Source organism: Nothoprocta perdicaria, unplaced genomic scaffold (genome assembly GCF_003342845.1).
Source record: "Nothoprocta perdicaria isolate Ctin4 unplaced genomic scaffold, notPer1 scaffold_0, whole genome shotgun sequence".
Lineage (NCBI taxonomy): Eukaryota > Metazoa > Chordata > Aves > Tinamiformes > Tinamidae > Nothoprocta > Nothoprocta perdicaria.
The window spans coordinates 14,129,746-14,143,995 of NW_020454092.1; the positions used below are offsets into that span (position 1 = coordinate 14,129,746).

The 14,250-nt window shown below is 41.4% G+C and overlaps 1 protein-coding gene across 2 annotated transcripts in view; it reads left to right on the forward strand.

Moving 5' to 3' along the window:
• MAST2 (microtubule associated serine/threonine kinase 2) overlaps nt 1-14,250 on the forward strand; it is a 184,519-nt gene that overhangs the window by 108,816 nt on the left and 61,453 nt on the right. For both annotated transcript variants that reach the window (XM_026033667.1, XM_026033676.1), the window contains one exon: nt 10,579-10,670. In XM_026033667.1, coding sequence (XP_025889452.1) covers nt 10,579-10,670 — 92 coding nt within the window. The remainder of the gene's footprint in view (nt 1-10,578; nt 10,671-14,250) is intronic.

The window sequence follows — 14,250 nt, forward strand, 5'->3', positions numbered from 1 at the left end:
TCTCTCTCTCTCTCTCTCTCTCTGCAATTTGTTACGTTAACCATATATTTACCTTTTTTGTTGTAATGTACTTTTGTAAGTCTTTTTTAATTTCTTCCAGTTTACTGTTTATATCTTGAAGTATGTTTTCTTTGTCAGATCAGCCTTTTAAGCAAGCGAGGCCCAAATAGCTGAATACCTGCACCAGTGAAGTGTATCCCTGTATGTGATTTAATATCTGTTTTACTTGCTGCTAGTCGCGTATTATGTGTTTGCAGATATGGAGCTCTTTGTGTCAACATTTTTGACTTTTTGAGATAACTACTGTCTATATTTTTTTCCCTATCTACCATTCAACAAGTACTGATTGGAAAGGTCTTCTGTTTCTTTTTCTTTTGGAGAGCTGGGGAGAACAAAGTGAGCCATACATACTCTAAATGCCTGTTTTGGATTAAAACTGCATGCCAGCACATGCTTTTCACCTTCATCTTGATTTGGTCCGGAGCAGTTTTCCTTAGCCCATGTGAAGCTAGAAAAGCCTCCATGTCCCCATTCTAAGGCAACCTAGTCTTGAATGGTGATGGAATTTGTATACTTCCCATGCGAAGACTGCAATTGCACTTGGCTTAGTTATTTTCCTATTATGACCATTAAACTATTTGCAGCCTACCTTAGCAGTCGTGGATGTTGCTAGGATTTTTTTTTGTAGATGCAACCTGTGTTTATTAGGAAATGTTGCTATGATGGTGTTGATGTGTGTGTGTGTGTGTGTGTGTGTGTGTGTGTGTGTGTGTGTGTGTGTGTGTGTGTGTATTTTAAGAAGCTGCTGAGAGTCAGAAAATAGTCATTTGCTTTAGAAAAGGCAGGGTCTTGCATAATGAAAGTGTGAAGTTACATTCTCAGTGTGCAGTTTGAAAGCAAACATACACATTTAAAGTATCAGAGTAAGGTAAGTGATTTAAGACTGTGGCATTGGTGTCCTGTATTAACAAAGTTATCTGCTGTGCTTTTGCTGTGTAGGGACGGAGCTTGTGAATACTTTATAGCTTCAATAAATAATTTGTTTGTTTATGTTGAAGCTCTGCAAAACTAAGAAGGGAATGGGAGGGGAAAATGAGAAGGGAATTCTCTCTTTTTTTTTTTTTTCCTGAAAGTTAGATGAGCTGTTGCTGAGCTGCAAGGGTAGCCTGGGGAAGCTTGGGGCTTAGAGCAGCTGCCCTCTTACCCGTTGAAATTGGCAGCCAAGCAGCGAAGGGAACCCATGAGCTGCAGGCCTCAAGAGGAGAAGGATGGTCAAAACCGCAGCGAGGTGGAAGCAGAATCGCAGAATGGTTAAGGTTGGAAGGGACCTCTAGGGATCATCTGGTCCAACCCCCCTGCTCCAGCAGGGACATCCAGAGCACATGGCACTGGGCGGCATCTGGGTGGATTTGAAGACCTCCAGAGAAGGAGACTCCACAACCTCCCTGGGCAGCCTGTTCCAAGCGTGAGCGTGAACCCTGGTGCTGCTCGTGTACAGCACGGTGATACAGGCTGCTGCAAAGAGGATTTTTTTGAAGGTCAGTTTCTTTGGTGCCTCTCACTTTTGAAACAAATCCAAAACATTTGGGAAGCCTTCATATCAAAAGCAGTGTAGAACCACAAAAGCTTTGGGACTCTACCCAAAGCTACGTAACTGGCTGGGGAGCTGGGAAGTAGATGAGGACGTGGAAAGTGGATTTACATGTACAAGCACTCATCCTCCCCGCTGCCTGCCCCTCTGCGCTTGGTCTCCAGCTATAGTCACTCATTCTGCTTGCCTTTTTCTATACTATAATGGCTTGGAAAGTGCTTGTTAATTAAACATGTGGGATGGATTTTTAGAAGAGCTGATTGCCCGTCTAGCCCCTCTGAGAGCTGAGCACAGAAAGACGTCAGGCATCAGAGGCAGGAGCGCAGCCCCCGCTCGGTCCCCTCTGTCTTGAGCTAAAAGCCAAAGTGAAGCAAAGAGCCAGGTTTGTGGCTTTAGCTCATACGCACAGCATGCAATAAGAAAATCAATGGCCAACCAGAGCACAGCCTGCTCAGCACCAAAGATGTCCACACTTGATTCTTTGCAGGAAGAATATATATATAGAGAGAGAAAATTAAAAAAAAAAAAAAAAGTGTAATAAGACCTATCGTTTTTCCATATAATATATATATATATTTTATATATATATATATATATATATATATATATATATATATTTCCCTCTTTGGTTCCCATGACTTACCTATCCTGGCAATAATTTCAGTTCAGTCTGACCTGATAATTTGCATCAACTAGAGGAATGACTTTTCAAGGCTGTGGAGTGATCTCTGTAGCCATGAAAGCATCTTTGGTGCATCATCTTTTACGAGCTTCTGAGTAGTCTATTGAAAAGTTTTTGTCTGTGAATCATCATTGGAAAGTAACCCTTGGTGCTGTTTTTTTCAGAAAAAATTACTTTCTGCTTTTAATAGTTTGTTTGGGAAAACAGTAGGTTTTATCACACCTTCCTTTCTTTTGAGTCTAACATGCAGAATATAGGCCAAAAATGTGGCAAATATTTAGAATTATAAACATATTTGCCCCACTTATATTTGTGTGTAACACTCACAACTGTGTGGTTGTGTTAAAATCTGCATCCTCTGTGCAGAATGGCCACTCTGTTGAGACAGTCTGATTTGAAGGTTATTTCCAAAATAAAGTACTACTAGAATGGTTTTTAAATTGGATATGCAATCTGTTATTATACTGAGATTTGAAACTTGCAATTAACTGGTAAAGAGAGAACTTTTCACATTGTGTGCTCTATAGCAATTGAGTGACTTTCATATATTCTGTTACGCAAGTTTCATATTAAAACCCTTCTCTTTTGAATTTTGGAAAAATGTGTCTTTTCATTTTTGGCTGATATGCTCAGCTTTCTGGATGCATCTTTGGAGAGTGTTTAAAATGGATTTGTTTTATTGCACACCTGTATGTCATTATAAGTTAGAGGAAAAGGATTTGAAACAATATAAATTCACTTTATTGTATCATTCTTGAATTCAGTTGAAATTTTGGGGAAAAAAGGTAATAATCTCTCTTTTGGGAGGGCTGCCAAGTAGAGACCCATTTAAAAAGCAGTTATGATATGTGAAATATTTAATTATAGAGTCAGCGGAAATAGAAAATGAAAGTACCCAGCTCTGTTTATTTTTTGATAAATCCATCCTTTCACACTTGGTGGTGTGATTTCATGTCGGGATAACGCCTGGCACAACCGACGTGGGAGAAGGCGATGCCTGGGAAGGTCAGGGGTAGGCTTTCTCCCTTTAAATGCTGTCTATACTCACTCTGGGGACTCTGCTCTGTTAGCAGAGATTTTATTTTTTGTATTTTGTTTTTCTTGTGTGAAAATGAAGAGAGCTAGAGTGTGTGTGGAGGGAGTATTTCAGAACAACATGGCTGGGTGTAGTTGAGAGCGGCTCTACTGCTGACTGTAATTCGTCGTGACGTGTTGTTTTGTTTGCCTTGGCACAGTTCTTCCCATGACGTGAATAATGCAAAAGGTCTAGACTGTACAGTGGGCTGAAGCAGGTGTGCGACAGCCAGAAACACGGGGAAATTTGGACATTAATTAGATCTTAGCTGGCAATTTTGCCCTTTCCTTTTGTAACTGCCTCAGTTGAAGTGATGCTGCGTCTTGGTGTTCTAAATGAAGAAGCAGAAGCATTTGTCCAACACACAGCTTATTTTGGATGAATTAAAACCATCCTTTGTGTAAGAGAAGTTAATTCTTGAATATCAAGACATTCATTTTCCTCAAATAAAGGCAAAGGAATCGCTCCCGGCAGCTTCCTGCCTGCTGCGGACGCCTCGCGCTGCCCGTCGCCTGATGCCCTTGAGCGAATGTGTTGCTAGCGCGGTGGGACGTGCGGCGCGCGCAGAGGAGCAGCCTCCTTCCCTCAGGGGCGCATGTGGCGGCGCAGCCAGCGCCGCGCCCAGCAGCGGCGCCATTTTGTCCCACGGAAGGGCGCTTCCCGTCGGCCAGCCGCCCCGCAGCTTCGCCCTGCAGTTCCCGGCTGAGCACAGGAACGTTGTCGCACATCCCCTTTCTGGGCAGAAGGGAGGGCCCTGCGCGTGGGACGTGTCCTGGATCTGGCTTGTGGAACTAACTACCACTGTACTGTTAATTCTCTGCAGTACGGCTGTCCTAACCAGGCCCTACAAGCTTGGTGTGGAAAGCACAAGTGTTTCTACACTCGTTTTTGGCCATGTTGTTCTCCTTTAAGGCTGAATTCCTTTCAACTTCAGAGTCAAATCCTGTTTGAAATTCTTGGGTAAGGTACAGGAAGATATAGGAGGATGGCACCCAGTGTCAAGGTCACAGGAATCAGAATTTGATCTTATAATAGTGTTATACCCTGGGCTTTTTTCAAGGAAAATGGAAAAAGCTGGAATTAGGCTGCTTTTCAAGGAACACACTGTAAACCCGTAACAGGAGAGATCTATAGGAGGACTGTGGGTGGATTATATGGATACTTATAGGGAGCCCCTTCTAGTAAAAGCAATGAAAAATGGGCAATGAAGATTTAGGCTGTCAAAAGTTGCATGCGTTGCATGCAAAGGAAAAAGTAATAACAGTTATGTTTTTAATTAGAAAAGCAGAAGTGCTTTGAATTAATTACGGGAAATGGAGTAAGTTTGCCTTTGTAAAGACAACAAATGAGGATGCTGAGAAGCTGTGTTCTGTTTATCTGTGTGGCAGGGAAGGACTGTTTCAGGCACGGCAGGAAGGAGCTGCACTCGTCTTGTCTGGACCAGATAACTGGAAAAGGATCCAAGTCAGAGGTGGTTCCTGATAACAGGGCTTATGGAAATGAAACCTGGCCTGGTTTGCTGGATGACTGATAATGTTGGGAAGAGGAAAGTTAATTCTGTTATGATAGCAAATCTGTCTGCTATTTTTAGAAAACTGCTTGTTGGCCTTGTGCTTCAATCCTTCTGGTATTAAATGAGCATAATAGCATTTCCCTCACTTGTCAGTGTTAAAAACATTTTAAAACTGAGCCTACTTTTGAACAACAACAAAAAAAAAGTTTGTGATCTCAATGAGGGTTTGCTGTCAAGAAAAGGAGGACTTGCCCTGTGTTGTGCAGTCTGCCTTTTGCGCCCTCTTTGGTGCTGCTTAGACCTCTTCATTGGCCCAATCAATTCACTGAAGAAGCAAAATGCTCTATGCATTTGTGCCAGGCCTCATGGAGGGTCTGATGTAGCTTGTGTGAGATGAGCTGCAAAGGGAGGAATGAATTTCCTACTTCTGATGGGGCTGAACGGTGAGACTGATTAATCTTCTCTCCAGGGGCTGCATCCTCTGGTGCTGAAAGGTATGGAAATGCAAGAGAGCGTATGAGCATTTAAGAAAGAGGGAGAGGGAGAGATGGGAGCATTTAGGCTTCCTGGGTAAAACCCTACCTCTATTAAGTCTGTGACAGAAAACAGCGTGATTCAACCCACCAGCTGACTTGCTGCACAAATCAGGCTGCGATTTGTGTCCACAAATACTGCTTATGAATTTGAACAAGCAGCTTGGAGGTCAGTGATACCTGATGGAAGAGAGGAGAAGGAAGAAAGCTTATTATAGGAATGTGCAAACTACCAAATCTGCACAGCAGGAACAATAACACTGCTTTTTTTTCCCCTAGTTATTCTAGGATGAATAACTTTTAAACTATTCTTGAATGTGGAAAGAAAAGATCAGTTGAACCAGATGCTTACTTATTCTTATCTATTTTGGAGAACTAATTATTCCTGTTGTTGGTAGTGCTAAGGCTTACAAAATTGCTTCCATCTTTGAATTACTATAATTAAGGCAATAACTTCCACATCTAGTTAACACTGCTGTGCAGCTGCTGCATTCATTGACATGCAGATTTGAGATTTTGTAAATTTTCTGCCATTGTGAATAAAAATTTTAAATGCTTATTTTCATTTCCAAAATGGCTGTTTCTCATAGAGAAGCCTTTATAAGGCAAATCAACCAAAACGAATTGAATGTTTTCTAAAAATTTCTCTAACATCAGAGAAGCTGCTTAAGCGTAATGTTGCCCAGACAAGTCTAAGGAATACAAGGAATCACGAACATCCTTTGTAGGTGTAGTTACTCGGAGATGTGCTGTGACGTTGGGGTTTGCTGTATTGCAGACACAACCTGCATCACGGTAGTGTCTGTCACTCAGAATTCAAATTTGAAGACTTAGGAGGTAATGCATGAATCTAGTCAGTGTGGAAAACTTGAGGTGTTTTACAAAGCTAAAGCTCTGTAGTTAAAAACTGCTAATATAATTCATATATATTAATGACTGCTAATGAAAAGTGCCTTAAGCTGTAATTTTTCTGTACATCTTTTTTACCTGACACCTGGATTTCTGTTGAAGTATATGGTCAGACTTGTGCTGCTGGTGCTAATCCTGCGCATTCAGGATATTCTGCTATGAGATATATTTTTTAGGCCTATCAATTTAGATAGCTTTTGAAAACCTTCATTAGTGTTTTCATTTCTAATAACCAGCAATGCTATGGTATGACTTGATCCTGGTGGCTGGTTGTTTGTTTTTAAATTGGTTTTCTATGCCGCTTGTTTTCATTACGTGAATGCCTCAGCAGACATGAATCACTTTTGCTTTGCAATATCAGCGGGAGTCAGAGACGCACCGTGACTCGTTAAAATAAAGAATCAAATATTGATCTATGTTGAAGCCAAAACGCTGTAATGATGAATCCCTTTTTAGCAGGTCGTATAAAAGCGCAGAGTTGGGGTGTGTGGGGGGCAGTCGCAGAGCCCCAGCACTACCCGCGGCTCACGAGTAACACGGGACAAGGGCGCGAGCTGCAGAGCCCCTTGCAGCGGGTCCAGAACCCGGCTCCGGTTACCACGTCCCACATGTGCCATGTCCGCAGTGTTCGGTTTCAGGAATGCGCTTGGAACACCGCGGGCCACAGAGCAGATGTTATTTTTACCACAGGGAGCAAAGCGAGCTCCAGAAGCAGTGGGATTTCTGTGGCAACAGCAAAGAGGCCTTCTTGCAAATCCTTCTTTTTGCTCAGATGGTGAAGACTTGGGTGGCTGCAGGGCTTTTCCAGGCTTCCCCATTCCCGTTTGGCAGCCCGTGTGTCCGCGAGCTTCCGTGCAAGCTGCCGGCGGCTGTGCAGGGCTGGGGCAGGTGGCAGCGCTGCTGGTTGGGTTGGGGTTTGAGCATGTTCCAAAGGGGCCCCGCCGCCCGGATCCTGCAGCGCCGGGCGGGAGAGGAGCGCTGGTTGGGTTGGGGTTTGAGCACGTTCCAAAGGGGCCCCGGGTGGGAGAGGAGCCCTGCGCCGCCGGGATTGGGCTCCGCTTAAGCGAGAGGAGCTGCCATGCGGGGTGGTCTCTGAAATTATGAAGTGGGAGCTAGGAAAGAAATATTAACAAGACCCATACTTAATATTAAACTGTGGGGGTGAAGGAAGGTCGGGGCTAGGCTCACCTTGCATTTAATTAAAATAGCAAAACTTGGGCTTATAAACAAATCGTAACGCTTGGAATTCCTGAGGAACCTCTGAGAACTTTCTTTTTTCTTGTTAAAAAAGCCAGCGAGGCACAGATGCCCTTTTCCCTTTCTGCTTTCTCCTATCGCTCCTGCTTCTTATGTAGTTTTGGGGCAGGTAAACTTAATGTTGTTTGGAGAATTTGTCAACAGTAATAAGCAATAATTAATGCAATTGAAAAGATTGATCATAGGAGCTCCTTATTATTGTAGCCCAAGTATTTCAGTACTGAGGCCAGTACCTAGCTAAAGTGCACCTCCCAGGAAAGCATTTTGTCTTCATTTGAACTATTCCAGTGATTAAATGATTAGGACTAATTTCTTTGGCATTAATTCCTAGCTAAATCTAGCTGGGCTTCTTCAAGATTTAGCTGTTTTTATTCGGGAGATGCCTAAATGCGGTAGCGGTGACTTCTTGGGGTGGTGGCACAGTTGAAATCCTCATGTTCCCCCCTCCTTTTTTTTTAATCCCTTTTCGTAACTGCGAGAACATCATCGCTGTTATTCAGCAATTTCTTTGGGATCCTGAAGATCTATTAAAGGTTATATGCATTTCCCAAGGCCTTTCTTAGCCAGTAGGGAGTATATTGTGTCTGTGTATGTATTTTTCTCATCGTATAACATGGATTTAAGAAATCAGAACATTCTGTTGTTAGCCTTTATATTTCAGCTTTTCCTTATTGGCAGCAGACATGGTTTGTGGAAGTGGCCAAATGGGCTTAAGAGATGTTCCCCCTTCCCTGCTTAGTGATCCAGGGAAATTGAAATTTATCCAGGTTTGGGGGTGTAAGGAGAGTAATGGTTTATTCCTAACTTGGGTCTAGGCTTTCACTCAAAACCCATTCCCTCCTCTGCTGTGTGTTCATGTAAACCTGACCTTTCTAATGGGTCTCAGCTGTGCTTGCTCTCCAGCCACTTAACTCTTTCTCTTATGGTCCCTTATCTTTGCAAGTATAGCAGAAAAAAACGGGTTTGTAGAACTTGGTCCAATTTGGCAAATGCAGACAAGCAGGGTATTTTTTTCTTTCTTTTTTTCTTTCTTTTTTTTTTCTGTATAAAGCAGCTCTGGGGTTTGGATACTTAATATTGCCCATTATATTGTGTTTTATACCAAGTTTCCATAGCAGGCTCCAGCCATCACTGGGGTAAAGTGTATATTGGGAACCCTTTTTAATAAGAGGGTATGACCATAGAAGATGGAGCTTTTTTTTCTTATTGGGCTAATATTTTATATTGAGCAAAATCTTAGTTTCTTACATGGCAATTTCTGTTAGAACACTTTTTTTTGTTTTGTTTTGTTTTTGTTATTGTGGAAAGCATTTGCTAGTAACGTGAGCATAATGATTGTTTGGTATGAATGTTGGAATTGAGTGTTCTGTTTCTTTTGCAACAGTTAATGGAATAGAGCAACTGAAGACATCAAAAATCTATAAACGGAGATTTTAAGCTTCTTAAAATCAGGCTGTTAATTTTTGCTTATGATGTGCAGAATGGTAATCAGGTTTTGCATGGCCTCTTGCTGAATAATTCATGACTGTAAATGAAGATTGTATGGAATCAGTTGGATAATTTTGTGGAATGCTTTAAGTACACTAAAGAGCCAGAAAGGCAGTTAATAGTACTTCAGCCTTATTGAAGTTTATTATAGCTGGCAGTTCAGTTGTATTCCTTTTTCTACTTACGGATCTCCAGCTTTGTATAGAACAACAACAAAAAAGGCTCAGTAATTATTAATACACTGGGTCCTGTGGCAGCAAAGTAATTTTGCATTAAGCCACAGTAATTGGCAGTGTGATGAGGGTATTTGTTGTTGGGCCGCTCCAGAACATTTAGCGATGCAGGAAGGATCCCGGCAGACGTTGGGCTGGGAACTGTGCAAGAGCGAACGGGCTCTGCGTGGTGTTGGGTTAAACCAGGCAGGAGCTTCCCGTTACATGTCTTGAGTTGTGCAAGTTAACGCCCTGCTTGGGTTGATTTGCACCCCTGCTGCCCAGTGCCCAGGTGGTATCCATACCCAGCCCAATATGGGGTTTGTAAACTGTTTGGCGAACCCTGGGAGTAAGCGGAAACATCCCTGTCACCTGGAAGGAAAGCTGGAGTTACAGTCAATAAATGTAAAAGGCTGATTGTGAGGTTTTGCTGGGAATCTTAGGCTGCTTGTTCAGCTTAGGCAATGGAGAAAGCAGGAATAGGAACAGGATTTAAAAATCCTGTAGCTCTTGTTCACAGCTTGCCTGTTCTGAAAATGTTTCCCTTGTCCATTCCAATTACTTTTATGATCTTTAGAGCAAATGAAATGCTTATTAGGAGAAATCATATGATGGTGAGCACATGGGGAAACACATCCGTTTCCTCATTTGCCTAATTCTGAAACTCTGATTAAAAATGTCCAAAATTCCTTGTCCCAAATCCCTTGTCTCTTTGTTTGCCAAAGCGATGGAGCTGATTGAGCAAAGGGCTCCGGCCGCATCTCGCTTTGCACGGGGTTAGTTGAGTGTCCCTGCATGTGCCTGTGAAAAGTTGAGAATGTCAGGTGTGAATTTTGTTAGTAAACTTGCTCATCTGCTGCCTTGTGCTAACATCTTTGCCATTTTAATTCTTTCCAAGGACTATGCTCTGGTTTCTACAAGCATTAGCCAGTAATTGTGGCAGATTCATGGGCTGTGCTGCATATTGCTAAGAATATCTGAGGCACTTGAGAATTTCACCGTCCGGGGGGTTTTGTGTGTTTTGGAAAGCGTGAGCTGCCTGAGTCTTGTGAGTCAGGAATGTTCGCTCAGCTCTGGAGCAGCCTGTGCAGCAGGACATGGAGGGTGCCAATATATTAAGCTTCTTGTTGCTGACCAAGTAACTTTGAGCCCTGCGTGTTTCCTCCTCTGCAGACTTGGTGCCGAAATTCAGCGCGTGAGGAAGGCATTGACCTAAATACTGAGGGATCCCTCATTAGCTAAAAGACATTTGGCAGGACCTGCCTTCACATGTGCTTGTTCTCCTGACCCTGCCTTATAAATTATGTCTTTCTTGCAGCTGTCGGACAAGCAACAGGAAGAGTTTGATTGTAACCTCCAGCACTTCTCCAACGCTCCCGCGACCACACTCCCCTCTTCATGGACACACAGGTAACTCTCGGGGATGGCTTTCCTGGCGATCATTAGTGATGTCCTTGGTCATTGCAGTGAGGTTGAACATGCTGAGAAATCAGAACACCCTCTTGGAAACTTTATCTGATCATAGTTTTTAACTTTTTTAAACTTACAACAATACCCATATAGTTTCAAAATAAATGTATGTCATGCTTAGGACTGTGCTGTCTGCCAGCTCTGATATAGAAGGTGATTCAGAACACACTGAAATTTGGGGAATATTTTATTAGAACTTCATTTTTTAGGTATGAACAAGATCAAAAAATATTGCTTCCATAAAGAGGAAGAACTTCAAAAAACATGATTTTGTTCTGAGAAAAGTAAAAGTAATCCAGGACTGTGTTCTTCATTATCTGTTCTGAGTTCTCCACTTTGCTACCTTACCCTTCCTCCGCTCTTTCTGGAGAGTTCAGTCTTTTAGGTCCGCCACATTCTGTAGAAAAACACTCGTTTTACCATGTCAGCAGCTAGGAGGTGCTCATTTCAAAGCAATTGGGCAACTGCTTATTAGTCGTCAGGGTGAATGTGTGGAGATGCTTTTTGAAACCAATTAAAGAATTGTTATTTACCCGGTGGTTGCTGTGGGTTCTCAGAAAGGGTCCTCCCTCCCTGCCAATGCTCCGGCTTGTCCAAACAGCCCTTCCTTGGGGTCGTTGTGACTGAGAGAGGTCGATGACCTGTGATCTTGTTTCTGCTATTCCAAAATACAAGAGAATTTGGTTGAGTTTCTGGTGTGGCCTTAATGGACACCCGTCTGTAGCATGAAACAGCTTGAACGTTTGCAGCACGTGGGCATCAGCAGCAGAGCCTGCCTGGAAGCTCCTCACGGTTGCGTGTAGGACAAGGAACTTGTTTTCATTATACTCAGACTCTCCTCCTACTACATGGCAATATGTTCTGTAAATACTTTCTGGAGATGGAAACTTAGGAAACGCTGAGAAAGAACAGCCAATTGATAGTAGTTCAGCAGCAGGAGCCATCTGCTTCTGTTTGCAGAGCGTTGTATCTGGAGAGGTGACATCTAGCCTATCAAAAGGGAGGGGAAAAAAAAAAAAAGTACCATTTTTATGTCCGCAGTTACCCACTAAAGCCACAACTGTTAGTTAAGCTTACATAAAAATTTGTCATGTTTGCTCAGGATGCTGGAAAACCCAGTCATGGAAGTTTCAGGAACTACTTTAATCACATTGTTTTTTAAATGACCCATCCTTTTTTTAATTAAAATGTTACTGAGTAGAGGTATATTAAAATTGTTTTGCTTTTGTTTCAGAATCTCAGGTGAAATATATTCAGATCTTACTTGTCTGCATGCTTTGTAGAAGCAAGAGTTTGCATAGGTCATTTCTACCTCACTACGGACTCCTTGGGTTCGCTTGTGTGTTATAATTCTGTGAATAACTTCCTAGAATTTGTTCTTAACAGAGCAGTTTTGCTGATATAGATTCTCCACTTAGTTATGTTGTGTTCTTTACTTTGCTGTTGAAGTCAATATATATGTTGGGCTTAACAAATTCTAAATTAGCTGCACAAATATACCCAGAAAAAAATGCAGAAGTATACTTATTGGAAACAACTTTATTTTTTTTTACTTCTGATAAGCTTTTCTGACCTATTTCAATAGTGAAAAGTTATTTTCCTTGATATGTGTCAGGTTGCAAGCTTATATGTTGCTGAGTGCCTTCTAGAAGCTAGGGTGACTAATGAGTGACATGTTGTCTTGCCTTAGCTGTAGCTGTCAAATAATCATTTCCATTTTTTGGTTCTCGTGTTGCACGTGGGAGTTAAAACCGTTAATTAAAGGACATCTTCCATGACCTACAGGAGTAGCCAGCAGAGAATAGGAGGAGAAAGCACTTGTAATTGGAGTTCTTGTGCAGTAATGTCCTTAGCAGTCTTCCCTGAGAAAAGACATGTATTCAAGAGACAAAAGTAGGTTAAATTTAGAGTAAAAAAGTGCTTTTCTGAAGAAATATTGTATATATGATGTGGCTTTGAGAGTAAGCTATGATATTTGTTTACTATTTGAAATGAATGAAGCAATCTGTCCATAATCTGGTAAGAAGTGCAGGAGCTTCTCTCCCATGGGTTTCCATCTCGAGCAGCTCCTCTTGATGTCTGTTCTAAAGCTCTGCCACGAGTCAGAGAAAATGTGGGCAGGCAGAGAAACAAGGGGGCCATCCAAAATTGTCCGTTTTGAAACTACTCTAAAATCATGTTCTCTATGGCACTTGCCCCAGAAGTTATTCCTCTGTGTGACTTAAAGATGTAGGACAGTCAACTGTCTAGCTGGAAAACCTACCTCCTAATGACCCCTGACCTGGGAAAATGCAAAAATACACCTTTTTTTAAAATTTAATATCTGAAGAGCATCAAGATGAGATGTCAGGCAATTTCATAATGTTATGAAAATGCTTAGAAATTTGGAGAAAATATAGTACGTGAAAAGACCTAAATATTTGAAATGAAAATACATCCAAGCAATTTTAACTATGATATGAACTTCCTTGTGACTGAGGGGCTGCTAATGTGTGTGAAGTGCATCAATTCAGCTTTTAGATTGTATGCAATTCCCAAACATTTTTCAAAATGACCTAGGATCTTAGTATAGAAAACTACATCATGTTGACTTCAAGCAAACATCCCTCTGCTTATTTGATCACAAGGACTTGTATTGAAGTGCCAAGTTTTAGAAATAAAGTTTGTTTTATTTTTTTATTTGAAATTTTATTTTTTTCAAAAACAGAAGAAAAGGAGCATACACATGTGCTTGGAGCCCATCTTAAATGGTCTGGATAGAACTGCAAAATTCAGACTTGTATATATGGTGAGATGTTTAGTGCTGCATGTATTTGTTTGCCATTGGCTCTGCTTACCTGACAGAATAATTTAACATCCACTTTGGATGTTTGAATGCTGCATCTATTGCTATCAAAATCCTGGATGTTTATTTTATTGCCTTTCATTATTACAATATTGTGTATGTTATATGCAGCATTATTTGAAGAGAAACACTACTTGTACATTACTGCACTGTGGCACGTGGTAAAGAGACTCTTAGAATTTTAAAAACTTATTTATAAACTGTTAATATCAATAATATTACCTTGTTCTAATTCCTATAATTTTGTTTTTAAAAAAGCACAACTCATGCTGTTCAGATAATAAATAGTAAAATAAAATGCCAACCATTGTATCTGAATTAATCCCTATTATTGCAGAAACTGAAATACAACCTATTTTGATAGCACTTCCCTAGTGAGATTTTTACCCTGCATTCATACACATGCAGAGGAGTAACGTTTACTTGGCACAATCACTTTTAAGAATTTCTAGCTCCCTTTAGAAAACTATGTCACATTATTCTTAGTTTTAGTGCGGGGGTTTTTACGGCTGTGCGTGTGTTAACCAGTAACTCTTCACCTCCCTGTAATTGTTGGCAGATGGTTATGATTTTATTCTGAGATTGCTCAGAGTGATGCATCAAAATCAGGCGCTTGAAAATCGTTTTAATTTTTGTGTTTCTCCCTCAATTGGGTGTCTTAAATGAGTTCAGATT